Source organism: Oncorhynchus masou, chromosome 17, assembly GCF_036934945.1.
Source record: "Oncorhynchus masou masou isolate Uvic2021 chromosome 17, UVic_Omas_1.1, whole genome shotgun sequence".
Taxonomy (NCBI): Eukaryota; Metazoa; Chordata; class Actinopteri; order Salmoniformes; family Salmonidae; genus Oncorhynchus; species Oncorhynchus masou.
In genome coordinates this window covers 41,620,180-41,645,412 of record NC_088228.1, presented here as the reverse complement: position 1 = coordinate 41,645,412, position 25,233 = coordinate 41,620,180, and the positions used below count along the sequence as shown (strand labels likewise).

General features: G+C 47.2%; 1 protein-coding gene across 3 annotated transcripts in view; it reads right to left on the bottom strand.

Moving 5' to 3' along the window:
- camsap2b (calmodulin regulated spectrin-associated protein family, member 2b) overlaps positions 1–24,474 on the bottom strand; it is a 146,881-nt gene extending 122,407 nt beyond the window's left edge. For all 3 annotated transcript variants that reach the window (XM_064993404.1, XM_064993406.1, XM_064993405.1), the window contains exon 1: positions 23,765–24,474. In XM_064993404.1, coding sequence (XP_064849476.1) covers positions 23,765–23,903 — 139 coding nt within the window. In that variant the 5' untranslated portion in view covers positions 23,904–24,474. The remainder of the gene's footprint in view (positions 1–23,764) is intronic.
- Between the last annotated feature and the right edge of the window lie 759 nt (positions 24,475–25,233).

Sequence of the window (25,233 nt, the reverse complement as noted above, 5' to 3'; positions counted from 1 at the left end):
ACAACCTGATAGCAATATGTGTTGGACTGCCAGTGCATCCTGAATGGAGGCAGCAACAATGTACCAGGCCAGCTGGGATTTACAACCTGATAGCAATATGTGTTGGACTGCCAGTGCATCCTGAATGGAGGCAGCAACAATGTACCAGGCCAGCTGTGATTTACAACCTGATAGCAATATGTGTTGGACTGCCAGTGCATCCTGAATGGAGGCAGAAACAATGTGCCAGGCCAGCTGTGATTTACAACCTGATAGCAATATGTGTTGGACTGCCAGTGCATCCTGAATGGAGGCAGCAACAATGTACCAGGCCAGCTGTGATTTACAACCTGATAGCAATATGTGTTGGACTGCCAGTGCATCCTGAATGGAGGCAGCAACAATGTACCAGGCCAGCTGTGATTTACAACCTGATAGCAATATGTGTTGGACTGCCAGTGCATCCTGAATGGAGGCAGCAACAATGTACCAGGCCAGCTGTGATTTACAACCTGATAGCAATGTGTGTTGGACTGCCAGTGCATCCTGAATGGAGGCAGCAACAATGTACCAGGCCAGCTGTGATTTACAACCTGATAGCAATATGTGTTGGACTGCCAGTGCATCCTGAATGGAGGCAGCAAACAATGTACCAGGCCAGCTGTGATTTACAACCTGATAGCAATATGTGTTGGACTGCCAGTGCATCCTGAATGGAGGCAGCAACAATGTACCAGGCCAGCTGTGATTTACAACCTGATAGCAATATGTGTTGGACTGCCAGTGCATCCTGAATGGAGGCAGCAAACAATGTACCAGGCCAGCTGTGATTTACAACCTGATAGCAATATGTGTTGGACTGCCAGTGCATCCTGAATGGAGGCAGCAACAATGTACCAGGCCAGCTGGGATTTACAACCTGATAGCAATATGTGTTGGACTGCCAGTGCATCCTGAATGGAGGCAGCAAACAATGTGCCAGGCCAGCTGTGATTTACAACCTGATAGCAATATGTGTTGGACTGCCAGTGCATCCTGAATGGAGGCAGCAACAATGTACCAGGCCAGCTGTGATTTACAACCTGATAGCAATATGTGTTGGACTGCCAGTGCATCCTGAATGGAGGCAGCAACAATGTACCAGGCCAGCTGTGATTTACAACCTGATAGCAATATGTGTTGGACTGCCAGTGCATCCTGAATGGAGGCAGCAACAATGTACCAGGCCAGCTGTGATTTACAACCTGATAGCAATATGTGTTGGACTGCCAGTGCATCCTGAATGGAGGCAGCAACAATGTACCAGGCCAGCTGTGATTTACAACCTCATAGCAATGTGTGTTGGACTGCCAGTGCATCCTGAATGGAGGCAGCAACAATGTACCAGGCCAGCTGTGATTTACAACCTGATAGCAATATGTGTTGGACTGCCAGTGCATCCTGAATGGAGGCAGCAAACAATGTACCAGGCCAGCTGTGATTTACAACCTGATAGCAATATGTGTTGGACTGCCAGTGCATCCTGAATGGAGGCAGCAACAATGTACCAGGCCAGCTGGGATTTACAACCTGATAGCAATATGTGTTGGACTGCCAGTGCATCCTGAATGGAGGCAGCAAACAATGTACCAGGCCAGCTGTGATTTACAACCTGATAGCAATATGTGTTGGACTGCCAGTGCATCCTGAATGGAGGCAGCAAACAATGTACCAGGCCAGCTGTGATTTACAACCTGATAGCAATATGTGTTGGACTGCCAGTGCATCCTGAATGGAGGCAGCAACAATGTACCAGGCCAGCTGGGATTTACAACCTGATAGCAATATGTGTTGGACTGCCAGTGCATCCTGAATGGAGGCAGCAACAATGTACCAGGCCAGCTGGGATTTACAACCTGATAGCAATATGTGTTGGACTGCCAGTGCATCCTGAATGGAGGCAGCAACAATGTACCAGGCCAGCTGGGATTTACAACCTGATAGCAATATGTGTTGGACTGCCAGTGCATCCTGAATGGAGGCAGCAACAATGTACCAGGCCAGCTGTGATTTACAACCTGATAGCAATATGTGTTGGACTGCCAGTGCATCCTGAATGGAGGCAGAAACAATGTGCCAGGCCAGCTGTGATTTACAACCTGATAGCAATATGTGTTGGACTGCCAGTGCATCCTGAATGGAGGCAGCAACAATGTACCAGGCCAGCTGTGATTTACAACCTGATAGCAATATGTGTTGGACTGCCAGTGCATCCTGAATGGAGGCAGCAACAATGTACCAGGCCAGCTGTGATTTACAACCTGATAGCAATATGTGTTGGACTGCCAGTGCATCCTGAATGGAGGCAGCAACAATGTACCAGGCCAGCTGTGATTTACAACCTGATAGCAATGTGTGTTGGACTGCCAGTGCATCCTGAATGGAGGCAGCAACAATGTACCAGGCCAGCTGTGATTTACAACCTGATAGCAATATGTGTTGGACTGCCAGTGCATCCTGAATGGAGGCAGCAAACAATGTACCAGGCCAGCTGTGATTTACAACCTGATAGCAATATGTGTTGGACTGCCAGTGCATCCTGAATGGAGGCAGCAACAATGTACCAGGCCAGCTGTGATTTACAACCTGATAGCAATATGTGTTGGACTGCCAGTGCATCCTGAATGGAGGCAGCAAACAATGTACCAGGCCAGCTGTGATTTACAACCTGATAGCAATATGTGTTGGACTGCCAGTGCATCCTGAATGGAGGCAGCAAACAATGTACCAGGCCAGCTGTGATTTACAACCTGATAGCAATATGTGTTGGACTGCCAGTGCATCCTGAATGGAGGCAGCAACAATGTACCAGGCCAGCTGGGATTTACAACCTGATAGCAATATGTGTTGGACTGCCAGTGCATCCTGAATGGAGGCAGCAACAATGTACCAGGCCAGCTGGGATTTACAACCTGATAGCAATATGTGTTGGACTGCCAGTGCATCCTGAATGGAGGCAGCAAACAATGTGCCAGGCCAGCTGTGATTTACAACCTGATAGCAATATGTGTTGGACTGCCAGTGCATCCTGAATGGAGGCAGCAACAATGTACCAGGCCAGCTGGGATTTACAACCTGATAGCAATATGTGTTGGACTGCCAGTGCATCCTGAATGGAGGCAGCAACAATGTACCAGGCCAGCTGGGATTTACAACCTGATAGCAATATGTGTTGGACTGCCAGTGCATCCTGAATGGAGGCAGCAACAATGTACCAGGCCAGCTGGGATTTACAACCTGATAGCAATATGTGTTGGACTGCCAGTGCATCCTGAATGGAGGCAGCAACAATGTACCAGGCCAGCTGTGATTTACAACCTGATAGCAATATGTGTTGGACTGCCAGTGCATCCTGAATGGAGGCAGAAACAATGTGCCAGGCCAGCTGTGATTTACAACCTGATAGCAATATGTGTTGGACTGCCAGTGCATCCTGAATGGAGGCAGCAACAATGTACCAGGCCAGCTGTGATTTACAACCTGATAGCAATATGTGTTGGACTGCCAGTGCATCCTGAATGGAGGCAGCAACAATGTACCAGGCCAGCTGTGATTTACAACCTGATAGCAATATGTGTTGGACTGCCAGTGCATCCTGAATGGAGGCAGCAACAATGTACCAGGCCAGCTGTGATTTACAACCTCATAGCAATGTGTGTTGGACTGCCAGTGCATCCTGAATGGAGGCAGCAACAATGTACCAGGCCAGCTGTGATTTACAACCTGATAGCAATATGTGTTGGACTGCCAGTGCATCCTGAATGGAGGCAGCAACAATGTACCAGGCCAGCTGTGATTTACAACCTGATAGCAATATGTGTTGGACTGCCAGTGCATCCTGAATGGAGGCAGCAACAATGTACCAGGCCAGCTGGGATTTACAACCTGATAGCAATATGTGTTGGACTGCCAATGCATCCTGAATGGAGGCAGCAAACAATGTGCCAGGCCAGCTGTGATTTACAACCTGATAGCAATATGTGTTGGACTGCCAGTGCATCCTGAATGGAGGCAGCAAACAATGTGCCAGGCCAGCTGTGATTTACAACCTGATAGCAATATGTGTTGGACTGCCAGTGCATCCTGAATGGAGGCAGCAACAATGTACCAGGCCAGCTGGGATTTACAACCTGATAGCAATATGTGTTGGACTGCCAGTGCATCCTGAATGGAGGCAGCAACAATGTACCAGGCCAGCTGGGATTTACAACCTGATAGCAATATGTGTTGGACTGCCAGTGCATCCTGAATGGAGGCAGCAACAATGTACCAGGCCAGCTGGGATTTACAACCTGATAGCAATATGTGTTGGACTGCCAGTGCATCCTGAATGGAGGCAGCAACAATGTACCAGGCCAGCTGTGATTTACAACCTGATAGCAATATGTGTTGGACTGCCAGTGCATCCTGAATGGAGGCAGCAACAATGTACCAGGCCAGCTGTGATTTACAACCTGATAGCAATATGTGTTGGACTGCCAGTGCATCCTGAATGGAGGCAGAAACAATGTGCCAGGCCAGCTGTGATTTACAACCTGATAGCAATATGTGTTGGACTGCCAGTGCATCCTGAATGGAGGCAGCAACAATGTACCAGGCCAGCTGTGATTTACAACCTGATAGCAATATGTGTTGGACTGCCAGTGCATCCTGAATGGAGGCAGCAACAATGTACCAGGCCAGCTGTGATTTACAACCTGATAGCAATATGTGTTGGACTGCCAGTGCATCCTGAATGGAGGCAGCAACAATGTACCAGGCCAGCTGGGATTTACAACCTGATAGCAATATGTGTTGGACTGCCAGTGCATCCTGAATGGAGGCAGCAACAATGTACCAGGCCAGCTGTGATTTACAACCTGATAGCAATATGTGTTGGACTGCCAGTGCATCCTGAATGGAGGCAGCAACAATGTACCAGGCCAGCTGTGATTTACAACCTCATAGCAATGTGTGTTGGACTGCCAGTGCATCCTGAATGGAGGCAGCAACAATGTACCAGGCCAGCTGTGATTTACAACCTGATAGCAATATGTGTTGGACTGCCAGTGCATCCTGAATGGAGGCAGCAAACAATGTACCAGGCCAGCTGTGATTTACAACCTGATAGCAATATGTGTTGGACTGCCAGTGCATCCTGAATGGAGGCAGCAACAATGTACCAGGCCAGCTGTGATTTACAACCTGATAGCAATATGTGTTGGACTGCCAGTGCATCCTGAATGGAGGCAGCAAACAATGTACCAGGCCAGCTGTGATTTACAACCTGATAGCAATATGTGTTGGACTGCCAGTGCATCCTGAATGGAGGCAGCAACAATGTACCAGGCCAGCTGGGATTTACAACCTGATAGCAATATGTGTTGGACTGCCAGTGCATCCTGAATGGAGGCAGCAAACAATGTACCAGGCCAGCTGTGATTTACAACCTGATAGCAATATGTGTTGGACTGCCAGTGCATCCTGAATGGAGGCAGCAACAATGTACCAGGCCAGCTGTGATTTACAACCTGATAGCAATATGTGTTGGACTGCCAGTGCATCCTGAATGGAGGCAGCAAACAATGTACCAGGCCAGCTGTGATTTACAACCTGATAGCAATATGTGTTGGACTGCCAGTGCATCCTGAATGGAGGCAGCAACAATGTACCAGGCCAGCTGGGATTTACAACCTGATAGCAATATGTGTTGGACTGCCAGTGCATCCTGAATGGAGGCAGCAAACAATGTGCCAGGCCAGCTGTGATTTACAACCTGATAGCAATATGTGTTGGACTGCCAGTGCATCCTGAATGGAGGCAGCAACAATGTACCAGGCCAGCTGGGATTTACAACCTGATAGCAATATGTGTTGGACTGCCAGTGCATCCTGAATGGAGGCAGCAACAATGTACCAGGCCAGCTGGGATTTACAACCTGATAGCAATATGTGTTGGACTGCCAGTGCATCCTGAATGGAGGCAGCAACAATGTACCAGGCCAGCTGGGATTTACAACCTGATAGCAATATGTGTTGGACTGCCAGTGCATCCTGAATGGAGGCAGCAACAATGTACCAGGCCAGCTGTGATTTACAACCTGATAGCAATATGTGTTGGACTGCCAGTGCATCCTGAATGGAGGCAGAAACAATGTGCCAGGCCAGCTGTGATTTACAACCTGATAGCAATATGTGTTGGACTGCCAGTGCATCCTGAATGGAGGCAGCAACAATGTACCAGGCCAGCTGTGATTTACAACCTGATAGCAATATGTGTTGGACTGCCAGTGCATCCTGAATGGAGGCAGCAACAATGTACCAGGCCAGCTGTGATTTACAACCTGATAGCAATATGTGTTGGACTGCCAGTGCATCCTGAATGGAGGCAGCAACAATGTACCAGGCCAGCTGTGATTTACAACCTCATAGCAATGTGTGTTGGACTGCCAGTGCATCCTGAATGGAGGCAGCAACAATGTACCAGGCCAGCTGTGATTTACAACCTGATAGCAATATGTGTTGGACTGCCAGTGCATCCTGAATGGAGGCAGCAAACAATGTACCAGGCCAGCTGTGATTTACAACCTGATAGCAATATGTGTTGGACTGCCAGTGCATCCTGAATGGAGGCAGCAACAATGTACCAGGCCAGCTGTGATTTACAACCTGATAGCAATATGTGTTGGACTGCCAGTGCATCCTGAATGGAGGCAGCAAACAATGTACCAGGCCAGCTGTGATTTACAACCTGATAGCAATATGTGTTGGACTGCCAGTGCATCCTGAATGGAGGCAGCAACAATGTACCAGGCCAGCTGGGATTTACAACCTGATAGCAATATGTGTTGGACTGCCAGTGCATCCTGAATGGAGGCAGCAAACAATGTGCCAGGCCAGCTGTGATTTACAACCTGATAGCAATATGTGTTGGACTGCCAGTGCATCCTGAATGGAGGCAGCAACAATGTACCAGGCCAGCTGTGATTTACAACCTGATAGCAATATGTGTTGGACTGCCAGTGCATCCTGAATGGAGGCAGCAACAATGTACCAGGCCAGCTGTGATTTACAACCTGATAGCAATATGTGTTGGACTGCCAGTGCATCCTGAATGGAGGCAGCAACAATGTACCAGGCCAGCTGTGATTTACAACCTGATAGCAATATGTGTTGGACTGCCAGTGCATCCTGAATGGAGGCAGCAACAATGTACCAGGCCAGCTGTGATTTACAACCTCATAGCAATGTGTGTTGGACTGCCAGTGCATCCTGAATGGAGGCAGCAACAATGTACCAGGCCAGCTGTGATTTACAACCTGATAGCAATATGTGTTGGACTGCCAGTGCATCCTGAATGGAGGCAGCAAACAATGTACCAGGCCAGCTGTGATTTACAACCTGATAGCAATATGTGTTGGACTGCCAGTGCATCCTGAATGGAGGCAGCAACAATGTACCAGGCCAGCTGGGATTTACAACCTGATAGCAATATGTGTTGGACTGCCAGTGCATCCTGAATGGAGGCAGCAAACAATGTGCCAGGCCAGCTGTGATTTACAACCTGATAGCAATATGTGTTGGACTGCCAGTGCATCCTGAATGGAGGCAGCAAACAATGTGCCAGGCCAGCTGTGATTTACAACCTGATAGCAATATGTGTTGGACTGCCAGTGCATCCTGAATGGAGGCAGCAACAATGTACCAGGCCAGCTGGGATTTACAACCTGATAGCAATATGTGTTGGACTGCCAGTGCATCCTGAATGGAGGCAGCAACAATGTACCAGGCCAGCTGGGATTTACAACCTGATAGCAATATGTGTTGGACTGCCAGTGCATCCTGAATGGAGGCAGCAACAATGTACCAGGCCAGCTGGGATTTACAACCTGATAGCAATATGTGTTGGACTGCCAGTGCATCCTGAATGGAGGCAGCAACAATGTACCAGGCCAGCTGTGATTTACAACCTGATAGCAATATGTGTTGGACTGCCAGTGCATCCTGAATGGAGGCAGAAACAATGTGCCAGGCCAGCTGTGATTTACAACCTGATAGCAATATGTGTTGGACTGCCAGTGCATCCTGAATGGAGGCAGCAACAATGTACCAGGCCAGCTGTGATTTACAACCTGATAGCAATATGTGTTGGACTGCCAGTGCATCCTGAATGGAGGCAGCAACAATGTACCAGGCCAGCTGTGATTTACAACCTGATAGCAATATGTGTTGGACTGCCAGTGCATCCTGAATGGAGGCAGCAACAATGTACCAGGCCAGCTGTGATTTACAACCTCATAGCAATGTGTGTTGGACTGCCAGTGCATCCTGAATGGAGGCAGCAACAATGTACCAGGCCAGCTGTGATTTACAACCTGATAGCAATATGTGTTGGACTGCCAGTGCATCCTGAATGGAGGCAGCAAACAATGTACCAGGCCAGCTGTGATTTACAACCTGATAGCAATATGTGTTGGACTGCCAGTGCATCCTGAATGGAGGCAGCAACAATGTACCAGGCCAGCTGTGATTTACAACCTGATAGCAATATGTGTTGGACTGCCAGTGCATCCTGAATGGAGGCAGCAAACAATGTACCAGGCCAGCTGTGATTTACAACCTGATAGCAATATGTGTTGGACTGCCAGTGCATCCTGAATGGAGGCAGCAAACAATGTACCAGGCCAGCTGTGATTTACAACCTGATAGCAATATGTGTTGGACTGCCAGTGCATCCTGAATGGAGGCAGCAACAATGTACCAGGCCAGCTGGGATTTACAACCTGATAGCAATATGTGTTGGACTGCCAGTGCATCCTGAATGGAGGCAGCAACAATGTACCAGGCCAGCTGGGATTTACAACCTGATAGCAATATGTGTTGGACTGCCAGTGCATCCTGAATGGAGGCAGCAAACAATGTGCCAGGCCAGCTGTGATTTACAACCTGATAGCAATATGTGTTGGACTGCCAGTGCATCCTGAATGGAGGCAGCAACAATGTACCAGGCCAGCTGGGATTTACAACCTGATAGCAATATGTGTTGGACTGCCAGTGCATCCTGAATGGAGGCAGCAACAATGTACCAGGCCAGCTGGGATTTACAACCTGATAGCAATATGTGTTGGACTGCCAGTGCATCCTGAATGGAGGCAGCAACAATGTACCAGGCCAGCTGGGATTTACAACCTGATAGCAATATGTGTTGGACTGCCAGTGCATCCTGAATGGAGGCAGCAACAATGTACCAGGCCAGCTGTGATTTACAACCTGATAGCAATATGTGTTGGACTGCCAGTGCATCCTGAATGGAGGCAGAAACAATGTGCCAGGCCAGCTGTGATTTACAACCTGATAGCAATATGTGTTGGACTGCCAGTGCATCCTGAATGGAGGCAGCAACAATGTACCAGGCCAGCTGTGATTTACAACCTGATAGCAATATGTGTTGGACTGCCAGTGCATCCTGAATGGAGGCAGCAACAATGTACCAGGCCAGCTGTGATTTACAACCTGATAGCAATATGTGTTGGACTGCCAGTGCATCCTGAATGGAGGCAGCAACAATGTACCAGGCCAGCTGTGATTTACAACCTGATAGCAATATGTGTTGGACTGCCAGTGCATCCTGAATGGAGGCAGCAAACAATGTGCCAGGCCAGCTGTGATTTACAACCTGATAGCAATATGTGTTGGACTGCCAGTGCATCCTGAATGGAGGCAGCAACAATGTACCAGGCCAGCTGGGATTTACAACCTGATAGCAATATGTGTTGGACTGCCAGTGCATCCTGAATGGAGGCAGCAACAATGTACCAGGCCAGCTGTGATTTACAACCTGATAGCAATATGTGTTGGACTGCCAGTGCATCCTGAATGGAGGCAGAAACTATGTGCCAGGCCAGCTGTGATTTACAACCTGATAGCAATATGTGTTGGACTGCCAGTGCATCCTGAATGGAGGCAGCAACAATGTACCAGGCCAGCTGTGATTTACAACCTGATAGCAATATGTGTTGGACTGCCAGTGCATCCTGAATGGAGGCAGCAACAATGTACCAGGCCAGCTGTGATTTACAACCTGATAGCAATATGTGTTGGACTGCCAGTGCATCCTGAATGGAGGCAGCAACAATGTACCAGGCCAGCTGTGATTTACAACCTCATAGCAATGTGTGTTGGACTGCCAGTGCATCCTGAATGGAGGCAGCAACAATGTACCAGGCCAGCTGTGATTTACAACCTGATAGCAATATGTGTTGGACTGCCAGTGCATCCTGAATGGAGGCAGCAAACAATGTACCAGGCCAGCTGTGATTTACAACCTGATAGCAATATGTGTTGGACTGCCAGTGCATCCTGAATGGAGGCAGCAACAATGTACCAGGCCAGCTGTGATTTACAACCTGATAGCAATATGTGTTGGACTGCCAGTGCATCCTGAATGGAGGCAGCAAACAATGTACCAGGCCAGCTGTGATTTACAACCTGATAGCAATATGTGTTGGACTGCCAGTGCATCCTGAATGGAGGCAGCAACAATGTACCAGGCCAGCTGGGATTTACAACCTGATAGCAATATGTGTTGGACTGCCAGTGCATCCTGAATGGAGGCAGCAAACAATGTGCCAGGCCAGCTGTGATTTACAACCTGATAGCAATATGTGTTGGACTGCCAGTGCATCCTGAATGGAGGCAGCAAACAATGTGCCAGGCCAGCTGTGATTTACAACCTGATAGCAATATGTGTTGGACTGCCAGTGCATCCTGAATGGAGGCAGCAACAATGTACCAGGCCAGCTGGGATTTACAACCTGATAGCAATATGTGTTGGACTGCCAGTGCATCCTGAATGGAGGCAGCAACAATGTACCAGGCCAGCTGTGATTTACAACCTGATAGCAATGTGTGTTGGACTGCCAGTGCATCCTGAATGGAGGCAGCAAACAATGTACCAGGCCAGCTGGGATTTACAACCTCATAGCAATATGTCTTGGACTACCAGTGCATCCTGAATGGAGGCAGCAACAATGTACCAGGCCAGCTGTGATTTACAACCTGATAGCAATGTGTGTTGGACTGCCAGTGCATCCTGAATGGAGGCAGCAACAATGTACCAGGCCAGCTGTGATTTACAACCTGATAGCAATATGTGTTGGACTGCCAGTGCATCCTGAATGGAGGCAGCAAACAATGTACCAGGCCAGCTGTGATTTACAACCTGATAGCAATATGTGTTGGACTACCAGTGCATCCTGAATGGAGGCAGCAACAATGTACCAGGCCAGCTGTGATTTACAACCTGATAGCAATATGTGTTGGACTGCCAGTGCATCCTGAATGGAGGCAGCAACAATGTACCAGGCCAGCTGTGATTTACAACCTGATAGCAATATGTGTTGGACTGCCAGTGCATCCTGAATGGAGGCAGCAAACAATGTACCAGGCCAGCTGTGATTTACAACCTGATAGCAATATGTGTTGGACTGCCAGTGCATCCTGAATGGAGGCAGCAACAATGTACCAGGCCAGCTGTGATTTACAACCTGATAGCAATGTGTGTTGGACTGCCAGTGCATCCTGAATGGAGGCAGCAAACAATGTACCAGGCCAGCTGGGATTTACAACCTCATAGCAATGTGTGTTGGACTGCCAGTGCATCCTGAATGGAGGCAGCAACAATGTACCAGGCCAGCTGTGATTTACAACCTGATAGCAATATGTGTTGGACTGCCAGTGCATCCTGAATGGAGGCAGCAAACAATGTACCAGGCCAGCTGGGATTTACAACCTGATAGCAATATGTGTTGGACTGCCAGTGCATCCTGAATGGAGGCAGCAACAATGTACCAGGCCAGCTGGGATTTACAACCTCATAGCAATATGTACCAGGCCAGCTGTGATTTACAACCTCATAGCAATATGTGTTGGACTGCCAGAGCATCCTGAATGGAGGCAGCAACAATGTACCAGGCCAGCTGGGATTTACAACCTGATAGCAATATGTGTTGGACTGCCAGTGCATCCTGAATGGAGGCAGCAAACAATGTACCAGGCCAGCTGGGATTTACAACCTGATAGCAATATGTGTTGGACTGCCAGTGCATCCTGAATGGAGGCAGCAACAATGTACCAGGCCAGCTGTGATTTACAACCTCATAGCAATATGTCTTGGACTGCCAGTGCATCCTGAATGGAGGCAGCAACAACGTACCAGGCCAGCTGGGATTTACAACCTGATAGCAATATGTGTTGGACTGCCAGTGCATCCTGAATGGAGGCAGCAACAATGTACCAGGCCAGCTGTGATTTACAACCTGATAGCAATATGTGTTGGACTGCCAGTGCATCCTGAATGGAGGCAGCAACAACGTACCAGGCCAGCTGGGATTTACAACCTGATAGCAATATGTGTTGGACTGCCAGTGCATCCTGAATGGAGGCAGCAACAATGTACCAGGCCAGCTGTGATTTACAACCTGATAGCAATATGTGTTGGACTGCCAGTGCATCCTGAATGGAGGCAGCAACAATGTACCAGGCCAGCTGGGATTTACAACCTGATAGCAATATGTGTTGGACTGCCAGTGCATCCTGAATGGAGGCAGCAAACAATGTACCAGGCCAGCTGTGATTTACAACCTGATAGCAATATGTGTTGGACTGCCAGTGCATCCTGAATGGAGGCAGCAACAATGTACCAGGCCAGCTGTGATTTACAACCTGATAGCAATATGTGTTGGACTGCCAGTGCATCCTGAATGGAGGCAGCAACAATGTACCAGGCCAGCTGGGATTTACAACCTGATAGCAATATGTGTTGGACTGCCAGTGCATCCTGAATGGAGGCAGCAACAATGTACCAGGCCAGCTGGGATTTACAACCTGATAGCAATATGTGTTGGACTGCCAGTGCATCCTGAATGGAGGCAGCAACAATGTACCAGGCCAGCTGTGATTTACAACCTCATAGCAATGTGTGTTGGACTGCCAGTGCATCCTGAATGGAGGCAGCAACAATGTACCAGGCCAGCTGGGATTTACAACCTCATAGCAATATGTACCAGGCCAGCTGTGATTTACAACCTCATAGCAATATGTGTTGGACTGCCAGTGCATCCTGAATGGAGGCAGCAACAATGTACCAGGCCAGCTGGGATTTACAACCTCATAGCAATGCTTTTTGGACTACCAAGAAATGTATTGGTGAATGATATCAGTCATGCATTGAACCGCATCCATCTACTCTGGCAACTATGCCTATTGTACACCATGGAATGTAGAGTCAAATAGAACATATATTTTTAAAACCTCTTATAATGTTGGTTTTGTTGCATAAACTGGGAACTTGATATGTTTTGCTGATATTATGACTATCTGTTTCTTTCATAACTGCAAAGTAGTTAAAACTCTGTCAGTTCCACTTTAAAAAGATGATGAAGCATGAGCTATAGGATGAAAAATACCAGCATTTTGACACAGGTACAGCCAACTAGCGCTAGCTAACGCTACCTAGCGAGAAAAAAAATAATATATATGTTATTATAATTTTTTGACTAATCGATATAATATTGTCTGTAACTGTATCGACTTCCCACCATCCCTAGTTGAAAGGGTGCGTATGGGGTAATGAGGGCGTTTGTGGTGTGTTTGAGTGTGTGCATACCTGGTGTGCGTGAGGTCATTTCCCCTCGCCAAGGCTGTGAATCACAGGCACAAACAGGGGGAAACAGGAGATAGGGCAGGCATCTTAAACGTGTATGATTACATATTTCTGATCATTTCTGAGTGGTCCCTACAGCGTACCATCGCAAATATGTGATTGAAACAGTAGTAACAGAACATTTGATGTAACAAACGTGTCTAAACAGCATTGTTGTCTGAAAAGCACCTAAACAATTGTTTGTATTGATGGGAAATAAAAGGTCTTTACAACTTTATTTCTCAATTTCACCTTTTATTGTTCATAAAAGAGACGCGTGTCAGCTAAGCTAACAACAGCTCCATTCTTTATGATGGCAGCCATGTTTGTTTATGTTTGACAAGCGATAACTCCCTAATCCCAGAATTCCATTCACTATAAAACACAAATAAACAAAGTAAAAGATGGCTGTGCCCAAAAATAGGAATTTAGTTTGGCCACTTTTCAGCATTTTACAAATCTTCTATGTACTTGTTACAGTATATACAATAACCGGATCGCTTAACTTAACTAGTAATTTACAGTTTTTCACAAATCACAAAGCAAATAAAATGCTATCACCTCGCAGATCATCCAACCAAATACAAGCCTACTGCCTAGCCTAACCGTTAGCGCGAAAGCTAAACAGGGTTGCCAGATTTGGATGAAACTATTTTAGGTGGGCTTGGAGAGGGGGGGTGGGTAATTTAATTTGTGGGGGATTTCAAGTCCATGGGGGGCAGAAATGGGGGAAGGTATCGTGGGGGTTATGATGCAGGAAATATTACTGTGATGGGGGGCAAACACAGCGGAAGTTTATAGGCTAAATAAAACCCCTAACACCGAGTAATGATAGTTACAATCTAAGTCAGTCGATTGAACCATCCCTTCACTTTGTTTGTTTTAACATCTTTGGTCTGACAGACGTTTACGTGACAACCAGAATGCATTGTATGATGTCATCAAACATGGCGCCACACATAGTTGGCAATTAGCTTAGCATTAGCTCATCATAATCAGTATAACCTTACAAAATATATTTTACACACATCATTACAATTGAAAACATGTGAATAAAACAGTAAATACATGATGCTCCATACAGTGCATTCAGAGAAAGTATTCAGACCCCTTGACTTTTTCCACATTTTGTTACATTCCAGCCTTATTCTAAAATAGATTAAATCATTTTTTATCCTCGTCAATCTGCACACAATATCCCATAATGACTAAGCGAAAACAAGTTCAGACATTTTTGTGATATTTAAAAAAAATCTGAGATGCCTTATTTACATAAGTATTCAGACCCTTTGCTATGAGACTCAAAATTGAGCTCAGGTGCATCCTGTTTCCACTGATCATCCTTGAGATGTGTCTACAACTTGATTGAAGTCCACCTGTGGTAAATTCAATTGATTGGACATGATTTGGAAAGGCACACACCTGTCTATATAAGTCCCACAGTTGACAGTGCAGGGTCAGAGCAAAAACCAAGGTCGAAGGAATTGTCCGTAGAGCTCCGAGACGGGATTGTGTCGAGGCACAGATCTGGGGAAGAGTACCAAAACCTTTCTGCTGCATTGAAGGTCTCTAAGAACACAGTGGACTCTATCATTCTGAAATGGAAGAAGTCTGGAACCACCGAGACTCTTCCTAGAACTGGACGCCCAGCCAAACTATGCAATATGGGGAGAAGAGCCTTGGTCAGGGAGGCAACCAAGAACCTGATGGTCACTCTGACAGACCTCCAGAGTTCCTCTGTGGAGATGGGAGAACCTTCCAGAAGGACAACTATCTCTACAGCACCACCAATCAGGCCTTTATGGTAGAGTGGCCAGACGGAAGCCACTCTTCAGTAAAACGCACATGACAGCCTGCTTGGAGTTTGCCAAAAGGCACCTAAATTACTCTGACCATGAGAAACAAGATTCTCTGGTCTGATGAAACCAAGATTGAAATCTTTGGCCTGAATGCCAAGCATCACATCTGGAGGAAACCTGGCACCACCCCTACAGTGAAGCATGGCGGTGGCAGCATCAGGCTGTAGAGATGTTTTTCAACGGCAGGGACTGGGAGACTAGTCAGGATGGAGGGAAAGATAAACGGAGAATAGTACAGAGAGATCTTAGATGAAAACCTGCTCCAGAGCACTCAGGACTTCAGACTGGGGCGAAGGTTCACCTTCCAACAGGACAATGACCCTAAGCACACAGCCAAGATGATACAGGAATGGCTTTGGGACAAGTCTCTGAATGTCCCCGAGTGGCCCAGACAGAGCCCGGACTTGAACCCGATCTAACATCTCTGGAGAGACCTGAAAATAGCTGTGCAGTGACACTCCTCATCCAACCTGACAGAGCTTGAGAGGATTTGCAGAGAAGAATGGAAGAAACTCTGCCAAACTTGTAGCGTCATACCCAGAATACTTAAGGCTGTAATCGCTGCCAAAGGTGCTTCAACATAGTACTGAGTAAAGGGTCTGAATACTGATGTAAATGTGTTATTATTCATTAGTTTTTATACATTTGTTTTTAAAAACTAAAAACCTTTTTTTTTGCTTTGTCATTCTGGTGTAGTGTGTGTAGTAGATTGATGAGGATAAAAATAAATAATCAATTAGAATACAGAAACTATAATGATAACGTAATAAGGCACTGTACATACATACTGTGGGCTACAGTAGAAACGATAACACAACATACTGAAACTATAATGATAACGTAATAAGGGACTGTACATACATACTGTGTGCTACAGTAGAAACGACAACACGACATACTGAAACTATAATGATAACGTAATAAGGCACTGTACATACATACTGTGTGCTACAGTAGAAACGATAACACGACATACTGAATCTATAATGATAACGTAATAAGGCACTGTACATACATACTGTGTGCTACAGTAGAAACGATAACACGACATACAGAAACTATAATGATACGTAATAAGGCACTGTACATACATACTGTGTGCTTCATACTGTCACGCCCTGGTCGAAATATATTATGTTTATTCTTCATTTATTCGGTCAGGCCAGGGTGTGACATGGGTTATTGTGGTGTGTTTTTGTCTTGGGGTTTTGTGGGATGTCTAGCGTTAGTCTATGGCTGCCTGAGGCGGTTCTCAATCAGAGTCAGGTGATTATCGTTGTCTCTGATTGGGAACCATATTTAGGCAGCCATATTCTTTGTGTGTTTCGTGGGTGATTGTCCTTAGTGTCCTTGTATCTGTGTTAGTTTACACTAGTATAGGCTGTTTCGGTTTTCGTTACGTTCTTTTGTTTTTGTAGTATTCGTATTGATTCGTGTTTACGTTTGTTCATTAAACATGGATCGCAATCTACACGCTGCATTTTGGTCCGACTCTCCTTCGCCGCATGAAAACCATTACAGAATCACCCACCACAAACGGACCAAGCAGCGTGTTAACAGGCAGGTGCAGCGAAAGGAGGAATGGACATGGGAAGACGTTTTGGATGGCAAAGGTTGTTACACTTGGGAGGAGATACTGGCTGGAAGAGATCGCCTCCCATGGGAACAGGTGGAGGCACTTAGGAGAGCAGAGGCAGCCGGAGAGAGGAGCCGGCGATATGAGGGAACACGGTTGACAAGGAAGCCCGAGAGTCAGCCCCAAAAATGTCTTGGGGGGGCTCACAGGGAGTAGGGCTACGCCAGGTAGGAGACCTGTGCAAACTCCCTGTGCTTACCGGGGGGCTAGAGAGACCAGGCAGGCACCGTGTTATGCAGTGGTGCGCACGATGTCCCCAGTGCGGGTGCATAGCCCGGTGCGGTATATTCCAGCTCCTCGTATTGGCCGGGCTAGAATGGGCATCGAGCCAGGTAAGGTTGGGCAGGCTCGGTGCTCAAGAGCTCCAGTGCGCCTGCACGGTCCGGTCTACCCAGTACCACCCCCACACCCCAGCCCTCCAGTGGCAGCTCCCCGCACCAGGCTTCCTGTGCGTGTCCTCGGCCCAGTACCACCAGTGCCAGCACCACACATCAGACCTACTGTGCGCCTCGCCTGTTCAGCGCAGCCAGAGCCTTCCTCCACTCCTGCGCTGCTGGAGTCTCCGGCCTGTTCAGCGCAGCCAGAGCCTTCCTCCACTCCTGCGCTGCTGGAGTCTCCGGCCTGTTCAGCGCAGCCAGAGCTGCCAGCCTGCATGGAGCAGCCAGAGCTGCCAGCCTGCATGGAGCAGCCAGAGCTGTCAGTCTGCATGAAGCAGCCAGAGATGCCAGTCTGTATGGAGCAGCCAGAGCGGCCAGTCTGCATGAAGCAGCCAGAGCTGCCAGTCTGCAAGGAGCCGCCAGTCTGCACAGCACCGCCAGTGCCGCCAGTCTGCCCAGCGCCGCCAGTCTGCCCAGTGCCGCCAGTCTGCCCAGTGCCGCCAGTCTGCCCAGTGCCGCCAGTCTGCCCAGCGCCGCCAGTCTGCCCAGTGCTGCCAGTCTGCCCAGCGCCGCCAGTCTGCCCAATGCCGCCAGTCTGCCCAGTGCCGCCAGTCTGCCCAGAACCGCCAATCAGCCAGGATCTGCCGGAACCGCCAGTCAGCCAGGATCTGCCGGAACCGCCAGTCAGCCAGACTCTTCCAGATCCGCCAATCAGCCAGACTCTTCCAGATCCGCTAGTCAGCCAGACTCTTCCAGATCCGCCAGTCAGCCAGACTCTTCCAGATCTGCCAGTCAACCAGACTCTTCCAGATCCGCCAGTCAACCAGACTCTTCCAGATCCGCCAGTCAACCAGACTCTTCCAGATCCGCCAGCCAGCCAGGATCTGCCGGAGCCAACTACCTGCCTGAGCTTCCTCTCAGTGCTGAGCTTCCTCTCAGTGCTGAGCTTCCTCTCAGTGCTGGGCTTCCCCTCAGTCCCGAGCTTCCCATCAGTGCTGAGCTGCCCCTCAGTGCTGAGCTGCCCCTGTCCCGAGCTGTCCCTCTGTCCCGAGCTGCCCCTCTGTCCCGAGCTGCCCCTCTGTCCCGAGCTGCCCCTCTGTCCCGAGCTGCCCCTCAGTCCCGAGCTGACCCTCAGTCCAGTGGGGTTCTGGGTGAGGACTACTAGGCCATGGTCGGCGGAGAAGGTGGACTATCCTAGGACGCGAGGAGGGGGGACTAAGACATTTATAGAGTGGGTTCCACGTCCCGCGCCGGAGCCGGAGCCGCCACCATGGACAGACGCCCACCCGGACCCTCCCTATTGTTTTGATGTGCGTCCAGGAGTCCGCATCTTAGGGGGGGGGTTCTTTCATGCCCTGGTCGAAATATATTATGTTTATTCTTCATTTATTCGGTCAGGCCAGGGTGTGACATGGGTTATTGTGGTGTGTTTTTGTCTTGGGGTTTTGTGGGATGTCTAGCGCTAGTCTATGGCTGCCTGAGGCGGTTCTCAATCAGAGTCAGGTGATTATCGTTGTCTCTGATTGGGAACCATATTTAGGCAGCCATATTCTTTGTGTGTTTCGTGGGTGATTGTCCTTAGTGTCCTTGTATCTGTGTTAGTTTACACTAGTATAGGCTGTTTCGGTTTTCGTTACGTTCTTTGTTTTGTAGTGTTTGTATTTAGATTCGTGTTACGTTTTGTTCATTAAACATGGATCGCAATCTACACGCTGCATTTTGGTCCGACTCTCCTTCACCACAAGAGAACCGTTACACATACAGAAACTATAATGATAGTGTAACACGGCACTGTACATACATACTGTGTGCTACAGTAGAAACGATAACACGATATACAGAAACTATAATGATAGTGTAACACGGCACTGTACATACATACTGTGGGCTACAGTAGAAACGATAACACGACATACAGAAACTATAATGATAATGTAATAAGGCACTATACATACATACTGTGTGCTACAGTAGAAACGATAACACGACATACAGAAACTATAATGATAGTGTAACACGGCACTATACATACATACTGTGGGCTACAGTAGAAACAACAACACGACATACAGAAACTATAATGATAACGTAACACGGCACTTACCCTGATAGGAACACACACATGTCCAAAGCTTTTGTTACTAAGGAAAATAACAATGAAGGCAATGCGGGTGCCAGCTGGAAAATGTGCCAGGGGCAAAAAGTTATTTTCTGACTGGGGATGCGCAAATGCCTGCATACTCGATCTGGGGAAACTCTGAGGAAGTGCTTAGGCTCCCCTTGAAGAGAGAAGTTTGTTTGGCTCAGCAAAGCCTCAAACATAAATTGTCCACAACAGGGAAATGGGCTTCTTCTTTGTGAATTAATGAGGAGGCAGAGCACACCTCAATTCAAACTGTTGTTAGAAAATAAAACGTGTTAAAAAATCCTTTGAAATGGACAAGTTGAAACATAGCCTATAGATAATTAGCAGGCAGCCTTGGTTTGAGGCAGAGTAGGTTAACTCTCCTTTTGCATAACAATCCCACTTTGGAACAGTGAGTGTATTCTGACATTACACGCCGGGGCGACCGACTAAGGTTAGGCCTTAATCCGTCCAATAGGCTTAATTTGTTTTTGCCCGATTGAAAATGTATTCTGCAGTAGAGTATCACAATATCATTTTTTACGATATTATATCGATTCTATGACTCCAAGTATCGATCGTGATAAATCGTGATACATATAGAATAGCAATGCATCCGGACACCTAAGTATCGTGATCATACTGTACGACTTGGTAAAGCGAGAGTGCCATTAGCCTACACTCGGGAAGCTATTAAAGCCAACCCAGGCTTCGATGCCTATGATTCTTTTTTTGAAGAGAAAAGTAAACAAAGTTTGTAGGCTACTTTAAAAAGAAAGAGAAGCTGGATTGACATGTAGCCTAGTGAATGGAGAAGTCAGAGAGCTAGGCAGGCAGACACTTCCGAAGACGTGGGCTACTCGGCCTGGATGGTGGACTGGCGAAAAGGAACCGGGGTGTACAGCGGACACTGTGGCCTACTTGTAGGAAAGGCAGACGTGTACGATGTATTTTTACAGGAGGTAAAACTAGATCAAAAGGGGGTTAGGGTTATAGTGTATCATTTCAGACATAAGTGAGGACTCTTCATCAGCAGATTACATTTCTCCCAAGGAGGGTTCAGAAGCTAAATTCAAAGGTGTGTTCTTACCCAGAAAGACGAAACAATGGCGGGTGTTTACCATTCCAACAATGGCGGGTGTTTACCATTCCAACAATGGCGGGTGTTTACCATTCCAACAATGGCGGGTGTTTACCATTCCAACAATGGCGGGTGTTTACCATTCCAACAATGGCGGGTGTTTACCATTCCAACAATGGCGGGTGTTTACCATTCCAACAACCACTTAACAGCCAGTCACTTCAGCAGCTAGTCACAATAACGGTCTGTCCCCAATATACAGTCCCCATACTGTCCCCACTATAACACCCCCTCATAACCCTGAGAGGGTGGACAAAAGCTTCTATGACCTCACATAGCCTCCTAAAACAGCACCAATGCCAAATACAGTAGTAACACAGTCTACTACACATCTTTATCTGGACGGTACCTTATGTTGTACAATGTTAACAGAATCTTGCCATGTAAGTGCTGCTAGAAGAAATGGTGCTATAAAGAACCAAACAGGGGGGTTCTATGGCTTGGTTCATATGGCCCTCAAAAATGTTATATAAGATCAACAAAGCACCCTTCTTTTTAACAGTGTGGAGTGCAGATACAACTGTCACAGAGTAAGTGGGCTTTAGTTTTCCACAGGTTCATCAAACGCTGCCGCGCCAAGGAAAACCCATCTCCTTTGTATCTGCCATCAAACAGGAAATAGACAGGAAGTAGCTGTCGCAGGAAGTCCAAACACGAGACCTGGAATATCAACCGTTACCGTGCCGACCACAGGAGTCATCCAATCGGAGCACAGCACAGGGAGGGAACATTAAAGAATGTACACCAGTCAGCAACATTACTTGTCTGTTACTATGCAGTTATTACTTTCTTAGAAACCTGTGTAGCCTATATCGGCAGTTGATAATGTCTGATTCAAAACACTGGGTTACTTCGCTGAGAAATAACTAGATATGTTTTAGCAGTGGCTTTCAGAGGTAACATTTTTGTTCAGTTGCTCACTATGCCAATTCATGTTGGACTACTTCTTTTCCAATGCAGTACGAACATCAATTAAGTCAGACCAAAGTATACCAGAAATGTTGTCACTCACATTGATTGTGGCTAATGAATTCACACGTAACTAGACTAATTAACGTTAGTGCTCAGAGCCAGTATGTAAAGCTGAAGCATCTTCTGTTGGTCCTTCCATTGGGCCCAGTCTCCAGCCTGGAGGCCCCTGCATTGTGATGTAACTGAGACAAATGCTGCCACTCTAGACTGGGTCTCCACGACGTCAACACACCACAGATGTTACAGAGACAGGAGAGAAGAGTAGGGTCTGAGGAGAGCACCAAATACAACAGCTGCTCACAAAGCGGTTTAGACCCCCCCCCCGACAAACGTTGAACACGGAAGTTAGACCGTGAGATCTTGTTGCAAAGAGAGAGTGAGATGAGAAAGAGATAGCGGGCGAGCGAGAGAGAGCATTGGGACCTAGTCAGGGATCCAGTACCAGACAGGAAAGCAGAAAACACAGATGCCTTTGGTCAAAATGTGTCATAATAGAGGAAAACATTTAGTGAGTGTGTATGTGTCCGTACATGCTCTTATGGTCACGCTTATAGTCCTTTCCTGTGTCTAGGCTATATTTCAGTTGATCTACATCAGTGATCAGCATGAATTTTGAATGGGAGAGATTGTTTTTGGAATTGTCTGCATTACGTGGGTCAAACTACTGTCAGAACCATAGTAACTAGACCAAACGTGGCTGTGTGTGTAAACTAAGACTTGGTTGATGAATTGGGCCACCGTTCTCGTTGTGCTGGAAGGGAGCAGTGATGTGTGTCACCAGGAGGGACAGGAAAAGAACCCAGTCCTGGTATGCTAATAGCCTGCAGTCCTCTATGACAGAGTAGTGAGGGGAGGGGAGCAGTGGACAGGGCTTTCCACCATTTTATACACTTGAGAAAAGCGTACATGCTGGAAACTATAGGAGGAGCTACCTCGTCTATGTGCTTAGCATAGTGTCGTGTGGCCATTGAACGTGAGAATCTTTGGCTCCCAAGGCTAGCTGCAGCAAAACCCCCTCTCTCTGTCCATTATTACCATACACAGACCGAGCAGATGGTAGTTAAGAGTGTTGCCTCATTAAAATATTTCCGTAGAGAGCTGGAGTCAGACAACCTCCAAGCCCAGAGCCAGCCGGCTGGAATTACTGACTTCGTAGGGCTGCTGCTGCCTACTGGCCAAGGCCAAGCCTTCCCCCAACTACACTGGTAGCAGATTTTAATATAGGCTAAGTGTTGCCTGTCATCCAGAAACGCTACTCTGAATGTTTTCTGTTCACATTCTAATTTCAACCACCCGGTGAAGTAACAACTCTGTTATTGTCAAGTCACATGGAATGATTCAATAAGGCCTGAGGTATTTTTATTTAACAAGGCAAGAACAAATTCTTATTTTCAACGATGGTCTAGGAACAGTGGGTTAACTGCCTTGTTCTGGGGCAGAACGACGGATTTTTACGTTGTCGGGGATTTGATCTTGCAACCTTGCGGTTACTAGTCCAACGCTCTAACCACTAGGCTAATCAAATGCCACAGACATCAATGCAGATGGGAGAATAAGTACATGATCAACAACAGCAACAGCGTCCTCTGCCGTGTTCATTACAGAGAAACCGGAGATATCGGACAAACGTGCAACAGTTAGTCTGTCCATCCCCTGCACTTCTCCTCGGACACAGACCGTCAATTAGAAAGCCCTGGTGGGACTAATACAATGACCAATTAGCATGTTTAATTGTCGCTCGCGGTGAAGATGATGTTTCAACAAGGCTATATTGAGGCCAAATAACACATTCTTAACACAGATATGACATGCTCTCGTGGCCCATCGGAAATACCGAGGTTAATTATGATAAACCCTCTGAAGATGCGCGCAATGACACAATTTGTCCAAATGTTGCATCACATTTGACACATTTCCACCCCAATATTCAGAAAACAAAAAAAGGGCGCCACCTACCTGAGCCGAAGGCTTTGGCCACAAGCCATGTCAAACTACAGTATATTTTGGCCCTTGTGAAATCATAGTGATCAAAAGCCTTGATCGAGGGCACGATAAAGGTCCGCCTCAACCCCTTGGTTTCTGCCGCACCACTCATCTTCACCGCTGGAGCGCTCGGCCTCCTTTACAGAGAGGGAGATGGTCGGTTAGCTCGTGGAATTCTACCGGCGGCAGATGACATCCCGTCCAAAGGAATTCGATGCAGCAAAACTGTTCTTTCCGTTCAAACTTTAAATGCGTTATCTAGCCAAATACCGACTGGACACCGTTATAATTCCCCACACCCAGATATGTTGTGGCTCCTTCCCGCGGTCCTTATACGTTCACCGTTTTTATTTCCAAGTGTCTGATACTCTCAGTACGAGACGAGAATTCCAGCCAGGCAACTGCAGTTGTTTTGGGGATTTTCATCCATTGATTCCCTGACATTATCTTCAGGGTTGCCAAGCATACCGTGGCTATGTCTATCTACGAAACGGGTCGCGCATTTGCCCGAATTCTATTCGCTGGAACAGTTGAATTACAAGGTATAAGTAAACGGAAAAGGTTGTCCTTGTCCAGAATTGTTCTTCATAACTGTTTTTAGTTTTTCCTCTCCCTCGATCACGGCGGCGTCTCCCCTGCGCTTTTCCTGCCGCACTGGCCTCAGAGGCGAGCGCCCCCAGAGCGCCTGCGCGGTCCACCCAGAAGTTCCACAGACACAGTGCTGGACACAGTGCTGGATACAGTGTATCAAGTATCTTGTGAAATTCCCGCCTGACGTGTTTCCTCTGCACTTGGAATGCCACTAGGTCTACGCTCAGTATGCCCAAAAATTCTACTACAACAATTACCTTTGACGTAGTTATGCTGCATTGAATGAAACTTGTTTCCAGCATGGTTACTTTTGGTTGTATAGTCCATGTGATTAGGAGCTTGAATTACTTACAATAACCGTGTGATGACCTAAAGAGGACGTATAGGGTGGTATACTGTATTAATCAAAGCAGGGTGAATCTCAGTGCTGTGCAATTATATTCTGTAATCTTTATTTAACCTACTATACTAATAATATATGCCATACGTTTTCTTATCATGTTAGTCTCATCACGATAACATATCTTTTTCAAAACCCTGGAAATAGGACTGGCGATTCTGGTCGGAGATGTGGCAGGCAGAACATGAGAGGTTTGAGGTGTTCTGGTCCTGAATCAGTGGTTTGGGTTCAGGGCAGAGAAGGTTTTGGGTGAAGACAGTTAAAACAGTAGGGATTTCAGACAGGAAGAGGTTCTTTCGTTAAGACACACTGCCTTTTAAGTTCAAGGTCTGTTCTATACATATAGTCCATTTTAGTAGATGCTCTGTTCCAGAGTACTAGTCCCTCATTTGTATACTGGTCCACCCATGGGAATCAAACCCACAACCTTGGCTTTGCAAGCACCATGCTC